The sequence below is a fragment of the Aegilops tauschii genome, chromosome 1, assembly GCF_002575655.3.
Source record: "Aegilops tauschii subsp. strangulata cultivar AL8/78 chromosome 1, Aet v6.0, whole genome shotgun sequence".
In the NCBI taxonomy this organism is placed as follows: domain Eukaryota; kingdom Viridiplantae; phylum Streptophyta; class Magnoliopsida; order Poales; family Poaceae; genus Aegilops; species Aegilops tauschii.
In genome coordinates, this window is record NC_053035.3 from 384,805,930 (window position 1) to 384,830,026 (window position 24,097).

Here is a 24,097-nt window from a genome sequence, read left to right on the forward strand (position 1 = left end):
GTACCATAACCACTTGACTCAGATGGGAGTTAATCTTCCTGATGATAGTGTCATTGACAGAGTTCTTCAATCACTGCCACCAAGCTATAAAGGCTTCGTGATGAACTATAATATGCAAGGGATGAACCAGACAATTCCCGATCTCTTCGCAATGCTAAAGGTTGCGGAGGTAGAAATCAAAAAGGAGCATCAAGTGTTGATGGTCAACAAGACCACTAGTTTAAAGAAAAAGGGCAAAGGGAAGAAGGGGAACTTCAAGAAGAACGGCAAGAAAGTTGCAGCTCAGGAGAAGAAACCCAAGTCTGGACCTAAGCCTGAAACTGAGTGCTTCTACTGCAAAGGGACTGGTCACTGGAAGCGGAACTGCCCCAAGTATTTGGCGGATAAGAAGGATGGAAAAGTGAAAGGTATATTTGATATACATATTATTGATGTGTACCTTACTAATGCTCATAGTAGTGCCTGGGTATTTGATACTGGTTCTGTTGCTCATATTTGCAACTCGAAACAGGGGCTACAGATTAAACGAAGATTGGCTAAGGACGAGGTGACGATGCGCGTGGGAAATGGTTCCAAGGTCGATGTGATCGCTGTCGGTACGCTACCTCTACATCTACCTTCGGGATTAGTTTTAGACCTAAATAATTGTTATTTGGTGCCAGCGTTGAGCATGAACATTATATCTGGATCTTGTTTGATGCGAGACGGTTATTCATTTAAATTAGAGAATAATGGTTGTTCTATTTATATGAGTAATATCTTTTATGGTCATGCACCCTTGCTGAGTGGTCTATTTTTGTTGAATCTCGATCATGATGATACACATATTCATAATATTGAAACCGAAAGATGCAAAGTTGATAATGATAGTGCAACTTATTTGTGGCGCTGCCGTTTAGGTCATATCGGTATAAAGCGCATGAAGAAACTCCATGCTGATGGGCTTTTGGAATCACTTGATTATGAATCACTTGGTGCTTGCGAACTGTGCCTCATGGGCAAGATGACTAAAACTCCGTTTTCCGGAACAATGGAACGAGCTACTGACTTACTGGAAATAATACATACCGATGTATGTGGTCCAATGAGTGTAGAGGCTCGTGGTGGGTATCGTTATTTTCTTACCTTCACAGATGATTTGGGCAGATATGGTTATATCTACTTAATGAAGCATAAGTCTGAAACATTTGAAAAGTTCAAAGAATTTCAGAGTGAAGTGGAAAATCATCGTAACAAGAAAATAAAGTTTCTACGATCTTATCGCGGAGGTGAATATTTGAGTCACGAGTTTGGTCTTCATTTAAAACAATGTGGAATAGTTTCACAACTTACGCCACCTGGAACACCACAACGAAATGGTGTGTCCGAACGTCGTAACCGTACTTTATTAGATATGGTGTGATCTATGATGTCTCTTACTGATTTACAGCTATCATTTCGGGGTTATGCGATAGAGACGGCTGCATTCACTTTAAATAGGTCACCATCAAAATCCGTTGAGACGACGCCTTATGAACTGTGGTTTGGCAAGAAACCAAAGTTGTCGTTTCTTAAAGTTTGGGGCTGCGATGCTTGTGTGAAAAAGCTTCAACCTGATAAGCTCGAACCCAAATCGGAGAAGTGCGTCTTCATAGGATACCCAAAGGAAACTGTTGGGTACACCTTCTATCACAGATCCGAAGGCAAAATATTCGTTGCTAAGAATGGATCCTTTCTAGAGAAGGAGTTTCTCTCAAAAGAAGTGAGTGGGAGGAAAGTAGAACTTGATGAGGTAATTGTACCTTCTCCTGAATTGGAAAGTAGTTTATCACAGAAATCAGTTCCAGTGATTCCTACACCAATTAATGAGGAAGCTAATGATGATGATCATGAAACTTCAGATCAAGTTACTACAGAACCTCGTAGGTCTTCCAGAATACGGTCCGCACCAGAGTGGTACGGTAATCCTGTTCTGGAAGTCATGTTACTAGACCATGGTGAACCTATGAACTATGAGGAAACGATGATGTGCCCAGATTCCGTGAAATGGCTTGAGGCCATGAAATCTGAGATGGGATCCATGTATGAGAACAAAGTGTGGACTTTGGTGGATTTTCCCAATGATCGGCAGGCCATAGAAAATAAATGGATCTTCAAGAAGAAGACCACGCTGACAGTAATGTTACTGCCTACAAAGCTCGAGTTGTTGCAAAAGGTTTTCGACAAGTTCAAGGAGTTGACTACGATGAGACTTTCTCACCTGTGGCGATGCTTAAGTCTGTCCGAATCATGTTAGCAATTGCCGCATTTTATGATTATGAAATTTGGCAAATGGATGTAAAAACTGCATTCCTGAATGGATTTCTGGAAGAAGAGTTGTATATGATGCAACCAGAAGGTTTTGTCGATCCAAAGGGTGCTAACAAAGTATGCAAGCTCCAGCGATCCATTTATGGACTGGTGCAAGCCTCTCGGAGTTGGAATAAACGTTTTGATAGTGTGATCAAAGCATATGGTTTTATACTAACTTTTGGAGAAGCCTCTATTTATAAGAAAGTGAGTGGGAGCTCTGTAGCATTTCTTATATTATATGTGGATGACATATTGTTGATTGGAAACGATATAGAATTTCTGGATAGCATAAAGGGATACTTGAATAAAAGTTTTTCTATGAAAGACCTCGGTGAAGCTGCTTACATATTGGGCATCAAGATCTATAGAGATAGATCAAGACACTTAATTGGACTTTAACAAAGCACATACCTTGATAAAGTTTTGAAGGAGTTCAAAATGGATCAGTCAAAGAAATGGTTCTTGCCCATGTTACAAGGTGTGAAGTTAAGTCAGACTCAATGCCCGACCACTGCAGAACATAGAGATAAAATGAAAGTCATTCCCTATGCTCCAGCCATAGGTTCTATCATGTATGCAATGTTGTGTACCAGACCTGATGTGTGCCTTGCTATAAGTATAGCAGGGAGGTACCAAAGTAATCCCGGAGTGGAGCACTGGACAGCAGTCAAGAACATCCTGAAATACCTGAAAAGGACTAAGGATATGTTTCTCATTTATGGAGGTGACAAAGAGCTCGTCATAAACGGTTACGTCGATGCAAGCTTTGACACTGATCCGGATGACTCAAAGTCACAATCCGGATACGTATTTTTATTGAATGGTGGAGCTGTCAGTTGGTGCAGTTCCAAGCAAAGCGTCGCAGCGGGATCTACGTGTGAAGTGGAGTACATAGCTGCTTCGGAAGCAGCAAATGAAGGAGTCTGGATGAAGGAGTTCGTATCCGATCTAGGTGTCATACCTAGTGCATCGGGTCCAATGAAAATCTTTTGTGACAATACTGGTGCAATTGCCTTGGCAAAGGAATCCAGATTTCACAAGAGAGCCAAGCACATCAAGAGACGCTTCAATTCCATCCGTCATCAAGTGTCGGAAGGGGACATAGAGATTTGCAAGATACATACGGATCTGAATGTTGCAGACCCGTTGACTAAGCCTCTTCCACGAGCAAAACATGATCAGCACCAAAACTCCATGGGTGTTAGAATCATTACTTTGTAATCTAGATTATTGACTCTAGTGCAAGTGGGAGACTGAAGGAAATATGCCCTAGAGGCAATAATAAAGTTATTATTTATTTCCTTATTTCATGATAAATGTTTATTATTCATGCTAGAATTGTATTAACCGGAAACTTAGTACATGTGTGAATACATAGATAAAACAAAGTGTCCCTAGCATGCCTCTACTTGACTAGCTCGTTTATCAAAGATGGTTATGTTTCCTAACCATAGACATGTGTTGTCATTTGATGAATGGGATCACATCATTAGGAGAATGATGTGATGGACAAGACCCATTCGTTAGCTTAGCATCATGATCGTTACAGTTTCATTGCTACTGCTTTCTTCATGACTTATACATGTTCCTCAGACTATGAGATTATGCAACTCCCGAATACCGGAGGAACACTTTGTGTGCTATCAAACGTCACAACGTAAATGGGTGATTATAAAGATGCTCTACAGGTGTCTCCGAAGGTACTTGTTGGGTTGGCATAGATCGAGATTAGGATTTGTCACTCCGTGTTTTGGAGAGGTATCTCTGGGCCCTCTCAGTAATGCTCATCACTATAAGCCTTGCAAGCAATGTGACTAATGAGTTAGTTGCGGGATGAAGTATTACGGAACGAGTAAAGAGACTTGCCGGTAACGAGATTGAACTAGGTATGATGATACCGACGATCGAATCTCGGGCAAGTAACATACCGATGACAAAGGGAACAATGTATGTTGTTATGCGGTTTGACCGATAAAGATCTTCGTAGAATATGTAGGAGCCAATATGAGCATCCAGGTTCCGCTATTGGTTATTGACCGGAGATGTGTCTCGGTCATGTCTACATAGTTCTCGAACCCGTGATGTGAATCCTACTAGGACCGGAGATGTGACAGATCTTGCGTGATCGTAGGAATTTTTTGAAATTACTGCGTTTCCCAACATTAGTCACCTTGGCAACAATCCATTTTCTCTTAGCAACCTTTGCTTTGCCATCTCTTTGTGTGCCAGGACATGTGTGCATCTTGGGTTCATTCTTCACCTGAACTGTTTTGCCATCATATAAGATAGAACCATTAACCCTACACTTGCATGGATGTTTCCCTTCCGGTGGGTTGTATGAACAAGAAACACTCACCCTTTTTTTATCAGTTTTGTAACTGAACTCATTGACAATAGCATGCTGAGCAAGTGGAACTCTGAACTCTTCGATAGAGGGGAATAATGCCCCTTTTGTCATAGGTGGATTATCCTTATCATAGCTAACTACTAGAATATCAAGCACTATTCCCCGTCACTGTCCTCATCACTAACCGCTCCTTCGTCATCCTCTTCCTCCTCATAACTATCCTCTTCATGCTCATCATTATCTACTTCCCGCTCATCATTATCCACTTCAACATCTTGGGAAACATCTTCAGTTGCCTCTTGATCGGCATCTTTTGCTTGCTCGCCTCCATTATCCTGCTTGTCGCCATCAAGGTACTGGCTCTCCTCATCTATTTCTACATGATCCTCTCCTTCATAGCTCTCTTTAGATCTCTATTGGCTTGTCAAATTCTCCTTAGGTATCTCATACTCATATTGAGAATTTTGAGTTAAATCTTCCACTATGGGCTTGCACATTTCATTTGCTGGAGAAGGTGGGATTGGTTGAAGCAAATTGTGAGCAAACTCCTCCTCACCATTGCTACTTCTTGAGCTTGTTTTGGTTTTTCCCTTGAAGGGGAAAGGGTGATGCAGCAAAGTAGAGATAAGTATTTCCCTCGGTTAAGAACCAAGGTATCAATCCAGTAGGAGGAACACACAAGTCACCAATGGTTGCACTTACACAAACAAACAAATACTTGCACCCAACGCGATAAAGGGGTTGTCAGTCCCTGCATGGTTACTTGCAAGGATGAGATCTGGTAGAGATAGGTATAAAAGATAAATAAAAGTGCAAAATAAAGTAAAGGTAAATAAATTGCAGCAAGGTATTTTTGGGTTTTTGGTTTTGCAGATCTGAAAATAATATGATAAAAGATAGACCCGGGGGGCCCTAGTTTTCACTAGAGGCTTCTCTCTTGAAAGAACGCATACGGTGGGTAAACAAATTACTGTTGAGCAATTGATAGAAAAGCGCAAAGTTATGATGATATCTAAGGCAATGATCATGAATATAGGCATCACGTCCGTGACAAGTAGACCGACTCCTCCCTGCATCTACTAGTATTACTCCACACATCGACCGCTATCCAGCATGCATCTAGTGTATTAAGTTAACAAGAACGGAGTAACGCTTTAAGGAAGATGACATGATGTAGAGGGATAGATTCAATCTATATGAATAAACCCCACCTTTTTATCCTTAATGGCAACAATACAAATACATGCCTCGCCACCCCTTCTGCCACTGGGTGAGGACATGCAAGATTGAACCCATTACAAAGCACCTCCCTCTCCCATGGCAAGAAAAATCAATCTAGTTAGGCAAACCAAATCAATAGATCAGAGAGAAATACAAAGCTATCTTAATCATGCATAAAAGAGTTCAGAGAAGACTCAAATAATATTCATAGATAATTTGATCATAAATCCACAATTCATCGGATCTCAACAAATGCACCGCAAAAGAATGTTACATCGAATAGATCTCCAAGAACATCGAGGAGAACATTGTATTTATGATCAAAGAGAGAGAAGAAGCCATCTAACTACTAGCTATGGACCCGTAGGTCTGTGGTAAACTACTCACACATCATCGGAAGGGTAGCAAGGTTGATGTAGAGACCCTCTGTGACCGGCGGAGTACCTGAACAAGTCTCCAAATGGGATCTCATGAGGATAGAAACTTGCGGTGGCGGAAAAGTATTTTTGGTGTACCCTCTGGTATACGGGGAATATTTGGGTATTTATAGAGCAAAGATTAGGGTTGGGGAGGCACCAGAGGGCCCACAAGCCTGGGAGCGCCCCCCTACGGCGCGCCTCCAGGGCTTGTCGCCAAATGGTGGCCCCTCTGCCCCTCCCAAAGTTCCTGGGTGTCTTCTGGTCCAAGAAAAATCCTCAAAAAGTTTCCTTCCGTTTGGACTCCGTTTAGTACTGATTTTCTGTAAAAGACAAAAACAAGAGAAAACAACAACTGGCACTTGGCACTAGGTTAATAGGTTAGTCCCCAAAAATGATATAAAATAGCATAATAATGCATATAAAACGTCTAAGATGGATACTATAATAGCATGAAACAATAAAAAATTATAGATACGTTGGAGACGTATCAACCATTCCTGCAGAACTGGACAAGTATCTTAATAATCTTGTGTTCCTCATTGTCATCATACATCCTCACCGCATTTTCATTATTGCGAACTTGCACAAAACATTTCCTGCAACTATTCCACTTTGAAAGCACAACACCCTCATCATTTCCCAATGGATATTTATTCCGCAGGAGACCCACAAGCTGATTGTAAGTAGTCCGCCTCTCTACATGGATATCCCAGCTTGAAGAAGACACGGTGCATAGTTCACCCTTGTAATTCTTGTAAGAACGCGGCCCGTGTGTCACAATCAGCTTAGAAGGAGGCGGATTTGACCTACATTGACACAAATTTGACATGAGTCAATGCAAACACATTGAAAAAATAGATAAGTACGAAAATGGGCTAGCTATGCAACTACACTACTATATTAGTATGACACAAATTATTTTCAGTCTATGATCGCATAAAAAAAGCCCATGCTTTTCCTTTTCTCTTAGTGGTATGAACTACACAATCATCATGTATGATATCTGTATTATAGTAAGGAACCAAATCACACAACACAAAAGCAATCGATTCATCACCCCTGAATGCTCAAAACAGAAGTAACATAAAGTTGTAGTATTGTTCTAGTGCAGTACAATTTCAAAAAATTAAGCACAAGAGCAGTCACATAATTATCTCAATTCTAATCACAGATTACAACAACTTTGGGCATAAAGCAGTCACACCATTAAGCACAAGAGCAGTCACACAATAAAGCTACAAAGGAAACATTAGGTAGTTGAGGGTTAAGCAGGAAGAACTTGCCTATGAGAGAGAGGAACGAGCAGATGGGCCGCTCCTGCAGTCATGGCCGAAGGTGCAGCTCCCTCCATCCCGTGGGAGGGTGTTGCCTAGGGGAGCCTAGAGAAGAGCTTCGCAGAGGGGAGGCTGGAGAAGGGAGTTGTAGAGGGGGCGTCGAGTAGGCCGGAGCCCTAGGTGGCGGCGGGTGTCGGGGAGGCCGGCCCCTTGGCTCACAGTGGCCATTGGAGGCGGGTGTCAGGGAGACCAGAGGGGTCGTCGGGGAGCCTGGAACCCTAGCTGGTGGCGGCAGCGATCGGAGGCGGGCATCGGGGAGGCTGGACAGGGCATCAGGGAGGCCGAAGGGGGTGTCATGTTGCGGTGACCGTCTGGACGGTGACGCGACAGCCGGAGGGCTGGGCGGCGGCCATTGGAGCCGAGGGGAGGTGATTGGTACGTGTGTGTGTGGTGTGTGGCGATGGGGATGGGTCCTAGGTTAGCTTAGGATATGTCTGGGTCACTTCCAAAGTGGCCCCAAGGGTCAGGAGGGGCAACTATTGTCTTTTTTGCAAATACGGACATGACATTGCCTGGTCAATTATGTAGAAAAAAACGTTCAGCTCACGGAGGTGCAACAAAATGGCATTTGTGACATGTTGCCAAAATTTAAAAGTGGCAAAAGTGAGAGGTCAAATACTATACTAGCATAAGAAAAAATGGCAGAATTTAGAGTGGCAAAAACAAACATTTCCCCAAGAAGAAGGGGAGAAGCAGCTCTTGCACTCGGAGAGTGAGGTTGCCGTCGCATGCACAGATCTGAGTTGTCGCCGCCGCTGCCGGTGCCAAGAAGCAAGGATAGGCTTGTCCTATATGAAGGGGTGAGCGAATAAATTGGCGGGGGGGGGGGGGGGGGGGGGGTTGATCGATTTCCTTCTCTCCCATCTCCGCCCCGATTTCCCCTGCACCACGACGCCCGCTTTGCCCCACTTTTGCGTCCGACTCAGACTGTCTCGCTAGAAATGGTCGATTCGAGCGTTTCCAGTGAGCCATGCTCTAGGCTGCTTTAAGGTTCGTGCCGATGCAAGCCAGGCCTCCCTTTATGCAACCAAAGAGCTTTTTTTTCGTATCAAGCGGGCTTGTTTGGGGGTACTGCAAGCAACCAAACACACCCACGAAAACTTTTAAAACCACTCCATAGAGGAAGGGACAATTTGGCTCTCAGGTTGAGATGCTCGTGTGGATGAATAGTAAAATCAAAAAAATAGCACCCAATTAAAAAATTCTGATTTTTTGGCATGCAAGATTCTCGAATGCATGACATTCGTGCAAAATTCGTTGGTGTTAGATACTTGAGTAGCTCTTAGAAAAAAATTGGCCTGTGAGGAAGTTTGAAAAAAATGCATTGTTCAGAGCTTATTTAGTCCTTTTGCCACCAGCTTCTCGAATTTGTTTTGCCTACGAATTTTTGCATGCTCCTCGCATGCTATACCATCTTGCATGAAAAAAATCCAGAATTTTGAATTTATTTGCTATTTTAGAAACTTTTTAAAATGGTTCAGATAGATACAATATTGGCCCGTCCTATTAGCGAAGTGCCAGAGACTGCATCCATGCTACCATGTCAACTAATATGTATCGCTGCGAGCATTTACATGGCGATCACCCATTGAGGTATCTAAGCGGGTCGGCCGGTAGCGTAGTTTTGCGAAGCTTCTGGCTATTTTTTATATTATTATTTATATATCCTATGACTTGGTTGATTTTCTTGTTTTTGCTTTGGTTTTTTCTTTTGACTCATTTTCTTTTTTCCGTTTACCCCGTTTGTGCCTTTTCTTTCAAATTCACGAATATTTTCACATTCACGATTCTTTTGAATCCACCGGCTTGGGAAGCTTACCTCGGTCTTGGGAAGCTTAAATGTCCAGTATGCATTTACAAATGTCCAGTGTGTATTGGAAAAAAGTTCACCGTAAACTGAAAAGAAAGCTCACTGTATGCTAAAAAATTGTTCAATGTATTTTGAAAAAAATTCACTGTATTAAAAACTATTCAATATGTATTTGAAAAAACTGTTCACCATATGTAAAAAAAAAAGATCAGTCTGTATTTAAAAAATGTTCACCATGTACTAAAAATGGTTCAGTGTGTATTTGGAATATGTTCACAATTTGCTGGGCCTACGAAGAGGTACCAGAAAATGGAATACCTTGGACTGTTTATGACCTGAGTTTTTTTTTTGAGAATTAAATATGGGCTGAGTGGGTACTCTGGTTCTGGAGAGCCCGGAGATTGTGGCCTTTGGGCTTGCGTTCGGAGGCCAGAGAAGTTTCCCCACTGATCCAGAACCAGAGTGGTCGCTGATTCTGCCCGACTGCCCGTATATAAAAGCGAAATGGTTCGGCTCATTTGGCTAGAACCCTAGTCGCGCACGAACCCCCCTCCGCCGCCGACCTCGCGTCTTCTCCTGTGCATCTCGGAGGTAAGGCTTCCCCCAATCCAATCCCGTCCTTTTCGCACTCAATTCTGCGCCAGGCAAGGCCCCTGCTGCAGCGATCTCGTTGGAAATCCGTGTTGTTCTGCGGTAGGGGAATTATTTGTTGGATGCCGAGACGAGTGTCCCTGATTGTTTTTCGTAGATCTGTGCGGTATAGGTTGCTTGGTTGTCGCGTATATATGTTGCTTAATTGTTGCTCCGCTAGATCTCTAGCTTGCACCTGCGCGCCAGGTTTCAGGAGATCTGATTTCCCCATTTAGAAACACGGCAGGTCATTCCTGCGTGGATTCTTGTTTACCTAGTGAAGAAACCACCTCCGGGGCTTCAAAGGCCCGACTCTAAGATGCACGGGAGGGTCCTGTTTATTATTGTTCTTTTCATCCATAACTGAATTTACATGCATAACTCCATTCATTCACTCAAATCCTCCGATGTTCATCTCTCATTTCCGAGTGGGAAATAATTGCTATGGTATTTAGTGATTTCATGTCGTAGCTACGTGCTCTCTTTTGGCCTTGAACCCTAGTAATTTTGGCACTCTGTATTTTTGATTTTCCATGTTTCTTGCTGTTGATCTTGTTGGATCTGACAGTACGCCCACTCCCATCTTTTCACCATATAGTTAGCCCGCCGTGGCATTTAACTGTAATTCTGTTTGTTTTCAGGTGCTTCTTGGTTTCCACGATGAAGCTGATCGCTGCCTACCTCCTCGCCTATCTTGGTGGGAACTCTTCCCCAAGTGCCGCTGATGTCAAGAACATCCTGGACTCAGGTAATTCTTCTTTGTTGGGTGCAAGTTATACTGGTTCAGATACACTTTACTAGGGCAATGCCTCTAGCTTTTCTTATGGTTGACGATTTAGCATGGTATAAAAGATAAAATATTTGCTGCACTCTTTTCTGTTGCTGAATATAACATAAATCAAATCTTTTCACTTTCAGTCAGGTTATTGAGTAACTTATTGCTAGTTATGATTATGGTCGCATATTGAAACTTTTCAATTTGGGTCCTTCATGAGAGGATGTGAGACCAAAAAAATGCTTATTGCCTTTGTTATTCATGTGAGAATCTAGTTATGATATTGTGCATATCATTTGACTTGGAAATTGCTTGTTACAGTTGGTGCTGAGGCTGATGAAGAAAAGCTTGAGTTCCTTCTTGCTGAACTGAAAGGCAAGGACATCACAGAAGTGATTGCATCTGGAAGGGAGAAGTTTGCCGCTGTGCCTTCAGGTGGGGGTGCCATTGCTGTGGGAGCTCCAGCTGCTGCATCTGGTGGTGGCGCAGCACCTGCTGCTGAGTCAAAGAAGGAGGAGAAGGTTGAAGAGAAGGAAGAATCTGATGAAGTAAGTATTTTTCCACCTTGCAATGGTTTCTCAGTTACTTTAGTTCTGCGCTCCATAAGTTATTCTAGCTGGACTTACATTATAGCAAGAATCCAACATTCAACTTTGTTCAACTGTTGTTGTTGCAAGTAGCGACTTGTTAGTTTTGGCACAACAATTGCCATTTTGAATTCACTGCCTAGTCGCAAGTAGAAGCTGGCATTCCTTCCGTAGCATGCAAATTGTTAAGACCTGATAACTTTTGTGTGTGAATTACTGTGACCTTGCTGACATTCTCGTTTTCTTTATGCAGGACATGGGTTTCAGTCTGTTCGACTAAGCACTTCAGTCACTCCCCCCTACCCTCTCTTTACCCTAGCATCTGTCGCCTGTGGCCTGCTACAACGGCGCCTGCATAATCTAGAGACCTAAAGTTCATGCTATTTTGCTTGGGACAATGTATATGTCTAGTACCTTCGTATGCGAGTGTGTGACTGCTTCTGCAGCCTTGAGAAGTTGATTGATAATTCGCTGGTGTTATGTTTCTTGCATATATCTCGTGATGTTTGTGATCTTTTGATTTTCTTAATGGTTGATGTGGTGAAAGGATCTTGATTTTCTCTGGGGAGGGGTGGATCGAAGGAGTTTATTTCACATTACATTCTGCTAACTCATGAATGGATGAACGGGTATTGTGAGCTTTGACTAGAGCCATCAGAAAGAGCAGACCTTACCGGACCTATTTCTGAGACGTACCTGCGCCTGCCGAGCCATCTTCAGGAGAGGAATGCCATCAACAGTCCGTTGGCGGATCAGGCGCCGGTTAGACGATTAACCCCTAGTACAAGACCAATTGACATGACCCCTTTTTCTGTGATTATCAGCTCAGTACTCGACTGATACCTATTGCTGTGAGCTTAAATAGTTGCACATGAGATTCTATGGTGCTTACTCAATGCTTCGTATTGCTGAGGGGGCTTAGATTCATTGATTAATGTGTGGATTTTTCTTCATGTGATCCCAAATTCTATCATGCCACGCCCTTCAGCAACAACTAGATGTAGCAACCACTGGAATGGTAGATGTAGCAATCATGTTTTGTCATAGCATGATGCCCTCCTGATGTTTGGCTCTTCAATGCCGATATGCTGCTCTAGCTTAATATTACTAAATTACTCCCGTCCTGATCTACTAGTCCTCCTTTTATGTCATATTTTGACCATGATTTTATCTAATAAAATATGTATTATCCATAGCGAACATAATATAATTGAAAACTACATTCAAACACGAGTCCAACAATATAATTTTTGATGATATGCATTAGACTACCCAATTGATAGTAACATGGGTAGTAACATCACACCCATCTAGGCAAAATAGATAATGTAGCAAGTAATTATTGAGGAAATAGATGAATTGAGTAACATAGGTACTCCCTCTGTTCTGATTTACTCGTCGTGGTTTTAGTTTTGAATAAAACCATGACGAGTAAATCAGAACGGAGGAAGTAGTTACTATGGATAACATTACACATACCAACATAAAATGGGTCCATAATCTAATAAATAAAATATTATATGACACCATACATGTTATTTCCCACCGTGAGTAGTCTTAACATTTCAAAACCACGCTGGGACGATCCTTACATGATGGCTAATCCAACATCTTTCCACAGTTTGGCCATACGCATGGATGGTGAGATAAGCAGGGTCCGTGCGTGTATGGTGTGTGAAGTGTCGTGCATGTAGCAACGTTCTTAACATTGAACATATAAACCCTGCTACCCTACCCGCCATTCTAGCGCTATGGCGTCGGGCGAGCGATTCTGTTCACACGATCTATCACGGTGAGTACTTTTCACGCTGCTGTCAAAAATCCACCGGTTGTTTTCTTTCCACATTGTGCTTTTCCACTCCAGTGAATGACTGGTGGGTCTACTTCCCCGACGGGCCCAGCTATGTGGTCTATTTTGCGTGCGTTTTTGGTGAGAAAAGAGGTGCGCTGCGGCGAGCGTCGCATTGGGCGGATCGAACGTGGGTCGACAGAAATATCTCCCTCGTCACCCCCTTTCTCTCCCTCGTCTCATCCCATCCCGATCCTCTTCTCCATGCCGCCGCCGCCGCCGCTTCCCCCCTCCCTCTCAGCCGCCTGTCTCCCCCACCTCCACCACCTCCTCCTCTCCTGCCTCCTCATCCAACCAGCACAGCCAGACCAGCGATGTGGACGAGGAGGCGACAGATCGGGAGGCGGGCAAGAGGAACCAGGCGGTTCTCCTTCCATGGCCGGGCCTTGACCTGCCGCATCTTCTTCCTCCCAGTCCGGGGGAGAGGAGTGGTGGATCCGCCTCCTCAAGCGAGCATGGGCGCACGGGGATTCGATTCAGGGATCTCCTTGCGAGAGGCCGCCACCGTACTGACTCCAACCTGCAACCTGTTTCAACTCAGGTTTGTCTTCACTTTCCTTGGTAGGCCACTGGCAGGAACATGTACGCTGTTGTATTTGATGCGGCTAATTGCAATCTCTAGCCTTCCTACCATCCTCCCCTTTATCCCTGTTGATATGCGAATTAGGTATCTAGCTAGCGATGCCTCACTATATTATGTTGCAGCAAAACAATGATATAGATTTGAAAAATTAATAATCAAGTATTACCTTCGTTTCAACAGAAAATAAATGGTTGGTGAACAAATACATATGTACAAAAAGTCTGCACAAATAGATATGTTCAATGGAAATATGCAAAATAATAGTCCTAGGCATCCAAGATACAGTACTGTGTGCCATAGATATAGCCTAAAATCTAACTCTGAGTCTCTAGATAATGTGAACCTGTGCTTAATTATAAAACTTGTGATTCAAAATCACATGAGCAAGTTTCAGATTTATAAATATACTCATGCTTTCCGATTAACCATCCCAGCTAAAACACCAAGAAATATATCATGTTGACAACTTTACTACTTGCTTGCAGAAAGTGACAGTTAAAGAAGAACCAGATGCCACTGAAGATGCCAATGGTAACCATGTGTCTCAGTTTGTATTATATATGGGTTCTTTATGCCTGCCTTTAAATCCTTCTTAATTTTCCCTGTGCAGTCCTAGCACTGCCATAAGCATCGCAAACCACTCGAGTACCTTCATTCCCCGCGTAGAACTGTTCAAGAAAAGCACATGTCAAACCAAGTTCGTCTTTCTCTCTGCAAACCTGCTCAAAAATAGTAGTCGTCCATTGAGACTTATTAGTCCATTGTTTCCCATATCTCAGCAGCGCGGAGGAGCCGGCTTCCCGTGTCAGAGTTGTGTGTAATTGCGGGCTACTTCACCATCATCAGCCCATTGGCAGGTATGCTAGCTCCTACTCTTCTCTTCTTTGATGCGAATGCACAAAAGGTGACGCTCAAATCTGGAGAGTAGCCAATGAGATGTAGTTTTAAATTTTGTCTTTCTGCTGCAGTATTGTAGGGATGGACATATGGATTGAGTGGTACCCTCCTGAAAGATACACATCTCAGCAGCCAAGAACTTCAATAAAAATGTATATCCCAACTCCTTTTATAATCTTGAATGCTTCTCGGTCAATGTCGGTGTCACTTCCAGTCTTGGTTGCTACCAGGATGCCAGGTGCAAACTTCATGGAGGCATAATGGCTCTATACTAGCTTCTCTTGATGAATGAAGTAGTGCTGCTGATATGGACTATCTGAACAATCCACATTAGGTGGGTTTCTGCAATTAGTAAAAAAAAAAGACTAACGCAGTTAGCGGACTACATGGGTGCACTGACCAAGCTCTATTTATATTACCCGTTTTCCGTTTGAGTGATGTTACTTTGCTTGAAATTTTGAGATTGCACTATTAGCTTACTGTCAGGTCTGCACCATTCTAGATATCATCTTGACTTTTAACTTCTTCAAATGCAATATTAGATAACATAAATAGGAAAAAATATCAAATTGTGAAACTGTAAGTAATAGCCTCACCTAAATATTGATCTGTTGTGTTATTTCAGGGAAGAGGTATGAAATTCTCAACTTAGGAAGGAACATCCAACCTGTAATGTGTCGATCACTAACTAATAAACATGAATATGATGTTGGAAAGAAGCAATTGGATATCAAAGCAAAAGGATCACGGCTCCTCTTACAAATCAGTGAAGTATTCTAATTCTGGCGATCTAAGCGTCGGTCCAGGGTGATTTACCTCTTCCAGCCACTTTCAGTTTGTTCCAATTCAGTCCCCTCTTAGTTTGTGCTAAAAGAAAGTTATTGTTAGGGATTTGAGTTTACCCTTTTAACGTGTGCTTGTGCTAGAGCAGCGGCGCTCCCTCGGCTACGCCTGGGTGTTCGAGCTGTCAGTGTGGTACAGGAGCATCAGCCACCACCGCTGCCAAGGAGCTCCAGCAACCACATGATCACTCTTGCTTCACAGACTATGTATGGTCAGTTCAGGTAATTTTTCCTCGGTGATTGTTGGCACCCAGGATGTTACAATCTTATTCATGATCTAATAATTAGCTAGGAATTTTTGAAATAGGATTTTAATCAGTTAATGTTTCTTCATTTGGTCCAGAAAATTGGAGGTTTTAGGATCTTTGGAAGTTCTTTGAGGCATCACCCTTCTTCTCCGCAGTTGAAAGGTGTGTGTGAGTCAGAGAAAAACACTTTTGCTTTATTTATGTTCCAACTTTGGCAAGGCATGTTTGTATAGGTAGTAAAAATGTGGTGCGAATGTTTCTTTTGCTAATTGGGGATTTTGATAGTAGAATGTTGTTTTGGGCTGGTGCTAAGGATCATTTAGTTTCAAAGAAAAAAAATATATGTGTGGTTTCTTTGCTTTACAGAAGATGCATTATATGATGTTTTCATTCTGGTAACCATCAGAAATTTTACATTTGATGGTGAATTTCAACATTATTTTGTTTGGATTCTGAATCGTGCTAGGCAATGTAGTCTTTGTAACAATTTAAAAGGGGTGCTAGGTAGAACCAAGCCATCCATGTAGGCTATGAATAGTGCAGCGAGCGAGCGAGCGAGTGGGCAGCGAGTAAAAACCTAGCTTCCCCACCCACGCCCACGACAGCACGCGACCGTCCCTCCTCCTCGACCTCCCTCCTAGCCGCCGCCTCCTCCTCCCTTCCTCCTCCAGAGAAAAGCCATGAGTTGTTTTACTGAGAAAAGAAACAAGTAATATCACATTCTGAAGGTTCATTTCCTTATATATGGGTGAGGGGTCCTTAAAACTGTAAGCATTGCAGTTTTCTAACCACGTACATGGGTGGTACGCAGCTAAGCACTCGAGCTATGATTATTGTTGTATGTATGGATTAATAGTGGCAATCACTGTTTGGTTCAGGCCTTGAGCAGCTAAGATAACTCAAATGCGTACGCTCATTCAAAGAACATGGTTCAGGCCTTAACCATGTATGTTTGACGCAGTACAGCGTGGGGGAGGCGGTGTCCTCTGCAGCAAGGTCTACTTGCTGGCGACCTCACCATCACCAACCCATCTGCAGGTATGCTAGCTCTTCAAATGGATTGAGTGGTACCCTCCTGAAAGTATTGTAGGGATGGACATATGGATTGATTGGTAGCCCCCTGAAAGCTACACAGATTTGAACCAATAACTTTAATAAGAATGTGTATCCCAGCTCCTTTTATAATCTTGAATCCTTATCGGTCCTACTAAACTGTAAATCATGTTTCTTTTTGGAAACAATATTGGACTTATACTAATTAAGGTAGCTACATGGGGACCTTTTGTTCTGCCCAGATTTGATGATTTCTCTCAATATACTGCTGGTGATGTAGTTGGCAATGATTGGGTGGGCGGTTCTTCGCATTGCAGTCTGTATTTAAGTTTGGACAATTGGCTGCTAATTTATCATGTGAATATGTTCTCTCTCTGCAGATGAAGATAGAAAATATTTGTTATATTCTTATCCAATTAGTTCACACCATTGTTGTGAGCAACAGAAGATTCAGAACTTTCAAGCTCCTTTTTTTCTTGCTAGCCATGAAGGTGATACTTTAGTAAAAGGTGCATACAGTACTAACATTTTTGCTATCTTTATGCTCCTCCATATGGATGGGAACTAAAAGGATGATGATATTATTCTACCTTTCAATATTTGGCGGCGCATATTTAAGAAAATCACAGCTAAGCATGTCACTTTCTAGAAAGGCGCTTCACTGGAATTTATATGTATATAGTTAATAAAATCATAGTGATTGATTTTTCAGTTCCTCTATTTAGATTAGAGGTGTCTGCATGCATATTAGCCAAGTGATTGGTCTTTCCAGTTTAAAAGAGAAAGTGACCGATGGTTTGGCATATTTTCCTATTAGGAATAAATGGATATGCCCATGCACGTATGCACACAGATTTCAGGTTACAGTGTAATTAGGAAACACATGATACCTCATTGTGCCGTCTTGGTCTGAGAAGAGGGGATATACTTCGTGAATATATATGTTCCACCCAACCGTTGATTTCAGAGAAAAGGACATGCACTTCAGTAGCAAAAATTTGATTGTTACTATGTACTATCTGTAATGCTAAGCATTTATTTGCTAATCTCCTCATCTGAATTTGTGTTTTGTGCCATTTGGCCTTTTAACTATATGGGCATCTGCAGATGGTCTGAAAACCAAGATATGCCAGAGATAATAACTATAGTGGCTGCTCCAGATGGACTAAGAATGGGACCATATCCTAGGCCTACATGCTAATATTGTACACCAATGAATGCTTCACTTATTTATACTTAATCAGATGTGTAATGATAAACGCGATATTAGCTTTTGTACCCATCTTCATGGTTGAAATACTTTTCTGCAACCCGTGACACATTTGCTTCAGTTTCCATATGTCTTGCTTCATGCTATCAACATTGTTAACCGTTTATCTTTATCTTTCTTTCCCTTTACAGCCTACTTGAATGGATATGGTTCTTAAGAGGTCATTTCTTATGCATCAGGTCCTGAAGGTGGATGTTGCTTGTTTAGATATCTATGATTCCAAATTATTCAAAACGGTTCATGTCATACTGGATGCTATTTTATTGAGAGTGGCTTCGAACAATATGGCATGAACATATTTGTTTTCTCTTTGGCCAACATATTTGTTTCTCTTTGGCCAATAATGAAATGATCTTTGTGCACATAAAATGGCCATCGATACAATAATTCTTGGTTTTATTTAGCTTCTTGCGCTAACCGGTTTGATACATTCTACTATCTGTAATACAATCCACATTGCATCATCTTTCAATTCACGTCTCCTACTTATTCACTACTAACATCGCTTCTAATTGGCTTCTTGCGCCATTGGCGCAACCAGGTCATCTAGTTTTACTAAATCAGGATAGAGGCAGTAGCACTAACAAGTCCTTCCAGTTTTTGTTCTAGGAAAAGCAGCCACATATATTATAAAAGTTCATCAGAAGTATAAAGCACTTCAAACATAATAATAGTTAGATCGAGGACCAGTGGCGGAGCTTGAGCCGAAATTATGGGGGGGCCATGGGCGAGAGGGGGGGGGGGGCAAACATAACTATTTTAGCTAATTTTTAATGGAAAATACGCCTAACACAAAGGAGTATATACATGTTTTCTTGTGAGCTGGGGGGGGGGGGGGGGGCATGGCCCAGGTTGGCCCCCATGTAGCTCCGCCACTGTCGAGGACCCTAGACCATCGAACGACCGTTACCGTCGCCATAACGAGTCGTCAGACATGTCTCAGGCCTGCCCTTATCGAGGACACTAGGAAAGCCTTTGTGAATGAGCCCCCTAGGGGACTAGTAAGCCGTAATCGTCCGCATTGAATCCTTGAATCAATCTGTAGTGGCTGACACTAAATCTCGCCATTACACATGTACGAAAAGAAATCCTAACCTTAGCGCCTTAATGAGATGGCAGGAATCTATGCTGGAATCCGTTGAATACATCCAGACGGACCACCTCGAGGAGGATCGAAGCTATGAAGACCAACTCGAAGAAGAAGCACCACCATCATCTTGAATGCTGTCCCGTGAGGAAACTAGTAGCCAAGACCGAGCCACCGGGATTCTCCGCCCCGCAATCGGCCGCCGGAGCGGCAGACAAAGGGGAAGTGAATCCATGGGCTCGCCAGTGGTGCTTGAAGGGGAGGTGTATGCCCTGGCCGCCATTATGAAAAAGAAAAATTGCAGCATGAAGGATGGGATATTGCAGGACGACATATTTGTCACTCCATTGCTTTGACAAACCTTATCAATAATCATGATGCTTCTTGTGCCACCCATAAAATTGTCGCTCTTGTGAGTATGTGGCATATAGAGCTTTGTGTTAGTTCAGGTGAAAAATAAAAATACAAAAACTAAAATTATTAAACAAATACTTTTTTGTTAGTAAAATGAATATAGAGACAGATTACTAATCATGCGTGAGAACTCTCGCCAAATCTATTATCAAAGTTGAACGGAAGTACAAAGCATCTCGAACATAATAAAAATTACATTAAGATTTCAAGATCCCCAAACAATCATTGTTGTCGCCAGAACGACCGCCGACGCGTCGCTGTCGCCGCTCCCCTACCAGAGCCGGCTTGACCTTGTCGATAACAACTTTAACACAGCTGTGTACGCGATGTCCCATCTACCATGGTTGGCCATGATTTTTAATTATGATACACCCTCCGCCCACATTTACACTTGTCTTATAAATCAATCCCTTCTAAATCTGACCAAGTTTATTGATAAAAGATCAATATCTTAGGTATCAAGTAAGTACGGCTAGATTTATCATAAAGTATATTTTGTGTTATTGTATTTTTTAAATCCCCTCTCATATATTAATTAATTAAAAACGTTCATAAAATCATCTGTTACAACTTTAGCCACACAGGGCGGAACACTATTAATAAGCACAACATCAGACCTATTAATTAAACTAAATTTCGTAATCTTGTGCGCCACCTTATTGAACCTTCTATTGATCTTTGATATCTTAAGATTTATATCATCCTGGAAATACTCAGTGCTTCCATCTTAATATTTTGTGCTATTTTATTTAAATGGAAGTTGTAAATGTTAGTTATTTTCTAGATAGACTCGGTAAATTTAAAAGGCTGGGAGCGTGAGAGAGTCATCAAATTTTGCTCACACTACTGATGGCCGGTTTGGAGGGATGCAACCATTTGGCTCCCGGCCTCAACTGAGCCCATGCATGAACAGTAAAATCATTAAAAATAGTAAACAAAACTTTGAAATTCTGTTTTTTTTCAAGTAAGATGCTCGAATGATGATCTCCGTGTAAAAATTGATTGAAAGGATCGATATAGTTGACTACAGGGGGGTGAATAGGCAACTAACAATTTTTAGCTTTTCTTTACCAATTTAAACTTTGCATCAAAGTAGGTTGTCTAGATATGCAACTAGGTGAGCAACCTATATGATGCAACAACAACAAGCATACAAGCACGTAAGGGATACAACACAATATAAGCTTGCACAAGTAAAGGTAAGAGATAACCAAAAATGGAGCCGCTGGAGACGAGGATGTGTTACCGAAGTTCCTTTCCTTTGAGAGCAAGTACGTCTCAGTTGGAGCGGTCTGGAGGCACAATGCTCCCCAAGAAGCCACTAGGGCCACCGTATTCTCCTCACGCCCTGACACAATGCGAGATGCCGTGATTCCACTATTGGTGCCCTTGGAGGCGGCGACTGAACCTTTACAAACAAGGTTGGGGCAATCTACACAACTTAATTGGAGGCTCCCAACGACACCACGAAGCTTCACCATAATGGAATATGGCTCCGCGGTGACTTCAACCGTCTAGGGTGCTCAAACACCCAAGAGTAACAAGACCCGCAAGAGATTAGTGGGGGGAATCAGCCTTCTCAACCAATCCCTAGAGAATCAACAAGTTTGATTGGCTAGGGAGAGAGATCGGGCGAAAATGGAGCTTTGAGCAACAATGGAGCTTGGGGAGAGAAGAGGTAGTCAACTTGGGGAAGAAGACCCTCCTTATATAGTGTGAGGAAAAATCCAACCGTTACCCACCTACTCAGCCCGCGACATGCGGTACTACCGCACATACCCACGGTACTACCGTACAGGCATGCGGTACTACTGCTGGGAAGTGCGGTACTACCGCTCGCACGGCAGGAGCCAGGTGAGGCCCTGCTGCACAAGGCAACGAGTGGTAGAACCGCCGGAGCGGTACTACCGCGCGCCCTTGCGGTACTACCGCAAGGCAGGGCTCATTCTGTGCTGGGAAGGCATAGACTAATAAAATTACATCCGTGGCTACTTCCGTTGAGTTTCGGTCAGTGCAAAAATCCGGCACGGTACTACAGCTCACAGGGAGCGGTACTACCGCGTAGGGTGCGGAAGTAAAAAATTACTTCCGCCCCTACTTCCGCTCACGCCACCGTTCTGGGCCAGAGGCCACGGTACTACCGCGTGCTAGGAGCGGTACTACCGCACTCGCGGTACTACCGCTGCCATGGTCCGTACTACCGTGGGCCGCTGCGGTACTACTGCTCCCTTGAGCAGTACTACCGCACGCCACAGACCAGTAGCACTAGGAAGCCTTCATCTTCGCAACGACAAGGGGAACAACCGTTGCTCCAATGAAGTAAGGAAAGGTGGTGTAAAGGAACAAATGTGTACGTGTTGATTCCACCCTAACCCTTCTGAAGCGGACCCCCTCTTAATAGTACGGATTTCCTATGACTCAAATCCCCCGAAAAGAAACATAGAGAAATGTCGTCTTCGATAGGCTCCGAGGGGCACCGAATCGTCTTGTGCCTAGACATGAGATATCTGAAATGCTCAATGGACACGATTAGTCCGCAAATGCATTGTCATCAATCACCAAAACCACTTGGGGAGAAATATGCCCTTACAATCTCCCCCCTTTTGGTGGATTGATGAGAATACGAGATTTGCACATAGGGATATAAAATGAAACATAAGCAAACCCAACATCTATAAAATATAGGCAGGCTCCCCTAGATGTGTGCACTCTATAGAAATGCTTTGGACTGCACGGCACACATACTAGGATCAACACTCCCCCTATATTTTATGAACAAGGCAATCCTTGCAACAATATGAATGACACTAAGCATGGAGGCAAGGTATAGAAATGAGCATGAAGTAAAGGGCACATGACATAATAAGCTCATAATTACTAAACATATTAGACAATAGGATAAGACAATAAGATAAGATGAGGACATACATCTTACACCATATGATAGTCTCCTGGACGCACACGAACACAACCACAAACCGACAAGCCAAAGCAAACGAAGGTTCAACAAAGCGAAAGCAAAGCGAAACAAGACTCGACACAAGACTCGCAAATCCTACACTCTCTCCCCCTTTGGCATCGAGACACCAAAAAGGCAGAGAGAACACCTACGACACAGGTGGTGGAAGAACTCCAAGGCATCACCAGTCATGATCCTCCTCCGGAGACTCCTCAGCAGCACGGGATGTAGATGGAAATCCAGTCTCCTCCTCTGACTCGCTTCACCGACCGTGTTGTCTGGTCCACTGCTCCTCATCTGTGATCCGCTCCTCAGAGCCACTCTGCACCTCAAGGCCAACCTGCCTCATAATAGCCTTGTCGCGACGACGAGCCATCTTGGCGTTCACATGAGCCTGGTACTGTCCCTTGGCCTGCATGCAAAATAGAGCCTTCATCTTGGCCTTGAGCTTCTTAGCCCAAGTGGGCTCAGAAGAGGGAGGAGTGTATCCCTTAGAACTGTCCTCAGCCGCTTCCTCCTCCTCAAACTCATCCTCATCCACATCCATCCTAGTAGTCTCTGCCTCAGCCCGGGTAGTGGTGTTGGCCCACTTGCTCTTGATGCGAAGCTTGATAGGGTCATGACGAATCCAGTTGGGGGCAACAAACTCTTCATTGGGAAAGAGCTGCTCCCAACTCCTCGAGATCAATAGAAATAGGTAAGGTCCATAGATGGGCACCTTGCGGTTGAACACAGCAAACTGCATCTCACACCACATGATATGAGAGACATCAAGTGGTTCCGTCTGTTGAAGACGCGCCTTCTCACAGATGAGCATCATGTCCACAAGATAAGCGTGCACCTTATCCTTGTCGCCTATGCAAGGAAAAAATGTGTTGCGGAAGATCCCGTGCATGATGTCAAGGAATGGATTCAACACCCAAGTCTTCTTGTCATTAGCTAGCTTCTTCTCAACAAGGTAGGGTTGAAGCTTGTTCTTGTTGGCCGACTCGGGGTTGCCATGTGGGCGGACACCAGCGGGCACATTGAGCCCCTCATCATGAACGTGTAACATCGCCATGAACTCCTTCCACTTAGCAGACATCCTCTTCCCATTAGTCATCCAAGTCATGGTCCACTGCTCATCCGTATGGAAGTGGACCGAAGCAAAGAACCGAGCCACAATCTCTGGGTCAAAGTCCATGTGGAACGTGAGCGAATCCTCAATGCGAAACTGCTCCACCAGGTCCAGGGTCTCACCAAAGTATGCCCGGTTGCTGTCCTTCCTCATATGAACCATGTCAATCCAGTGCACTGGCACATATGTGTTCTGCTTGGCCTTGATCACATCCAGGAAGATAAGATTCTGCTGCTTGGTCCAAAACAAGTCATCACCCCTTGTGACCTCCCTAGGGTTGACGTAAGGGTTGAGCTTCCTTCGCACCAGAAACTTCGTTTGAGG

General features: G+C 43.3%; 2 protein-coding genes and 1 long non-coding RNA gene across 12 annotated transcripts; 2 read left to right on the top strand and 1 right to left on the bottom strand.

Annotated features, from left to right (window-relative positions):
* Positions 1 to 6,081: 6,081 nt before the first annotated feature.
* LOC141022423 (uncharacterized) lies at positions 6,082 to 8,048 on the bottom strand. The gene is made up of 2 exons (XR_012183723.1): positions 7,602 to 8,048; positions 6,082 to 7,124 (listed from the first exon to the last, which is right to left on the bottom strand). It is a non-coding gene; the product is annotated as an uncharacterized lncRNA (long non-coding RNA).
* A 1,871-nt stretch (positions 8,049 to 9,919) lies between these two features.
* On the top strand, positions 9,920 to 11,921 carry LOC109770724 (large ribosomal subunit protein P2B). The gene is made up of 4 exons (XM_020329432.4): positions 9,920 to 10,053; positions 10,734 to 10,840; positions 11,189 to 11,415; positions 11,708 to 11,921. The coding sequence occupies exons 2-4, from the start codon at positions 10,753 to 10,755 to the stop codon at positions 11,732 to 11,734; spliced, it is 342 nt and encodes a 113-aa protein (XP_020185021.1). The 5' UTR covers positions 9,920 to 10,053; positions 10,734 to 10,752; the 3' UTR covers positions 11,735 to 11,921.
* A 1,376-nt stretch (positions 11,922 to 13,297) lies between these two features.
* On the top strand, positions 13,298 to 18,667 carry LOC120963100 (uncharacterized). Of its 10 annotated transcripts, XM_073498675.1 has the most exons (10): positions 13,298 to 13,844; positions 14,372 to 14,417; positions 14,497 to 14,583; positions 14,666 to 14,743; positions 14,855 to 14,935; positions 15,409 to 15,590; positions 15,715 to 15,847; positions 15,969 to 16,035; positions 16,840 to 16,911; positions 17,307 to 18,667. In XM_073498675.1, exons 6-10 carry the CDS (start codon positions 15,481 to 15,483, stop codon positions 17,492 to 17,494), a joined length of 570 nt encoding a protein of 189 aa, XP_073354776.1. In that variant the 5' UTR covers positions 13,298 to 13,844; positions 14,372 to 14,417; positions 14,497 to 14,583; positions 14,666 to 14,743; positions 14,855 to 14,935; positions 15,409 to 15,480; the 3' UTR covers positions 17,495 to 18,667. The 10 variants fall into 10 exon arrangements, 6 of the variants coding, with proteins under 6 accessions (XP_073354776.1, XP_073354774.1, XP_073354771.1 ...); XM_073498673.1 differs by having other exon boundaries at positions 13,312 to 13,844; positions 14,855 to 15,590; XM_073498670.1 differs by lacking the exon at positions 13,298 to 13,844 and having other exon boundaries at positions 13,881 to 14,935.
* The last annotated feature ends 5,430 nt before the right edge of the window (positions 18,668 to 24,097 follow it).

Coding starts and splice junctions, on each gene's coding strand:
- LOC109770724 (XM_020329432.4), top strand. CDS start 10,753: ATGAAGCTGATCGCTGCCTACCTCCTCGCCTATCTTGGTGGGAACTCT. Junction 10,841..11,188: donor CAAGAACATCCTGGACTCAG/GTAATTCTTCTT, acceptor TGCTTGTTACAG/TTGGTGCTGAGGCTGATGAA. Junction 11,416..11,707: donor AGAAGGAAGAATCTGATGAA/GTAAGTATTTTT, acceptor TTCTTTATGCAG/GACATGGGTTTCAGTCTGTT.
- LOC120963100 (XM_073498675.1), top strand. CDS start 15,481: ATGAATATGATGTTGGAAAGAAGCAATTGGATATCAAAGCAAAAGGAT. Junction 15,591..15,714: donor GATCTAAGCGTCGGTCCAGG/GTGATTTACCTC, acceptor GTGCTAGAGCAG/CGGCGCTCCCTCGGCTACGC. Junction 16,036..16,839: donor TTCTTCTCCGCAGTTGAAAG/GTGTGTGTGAGT, acceptor GACGCAGTACAG/CGTGGGGGAGGCGGTGTCCT.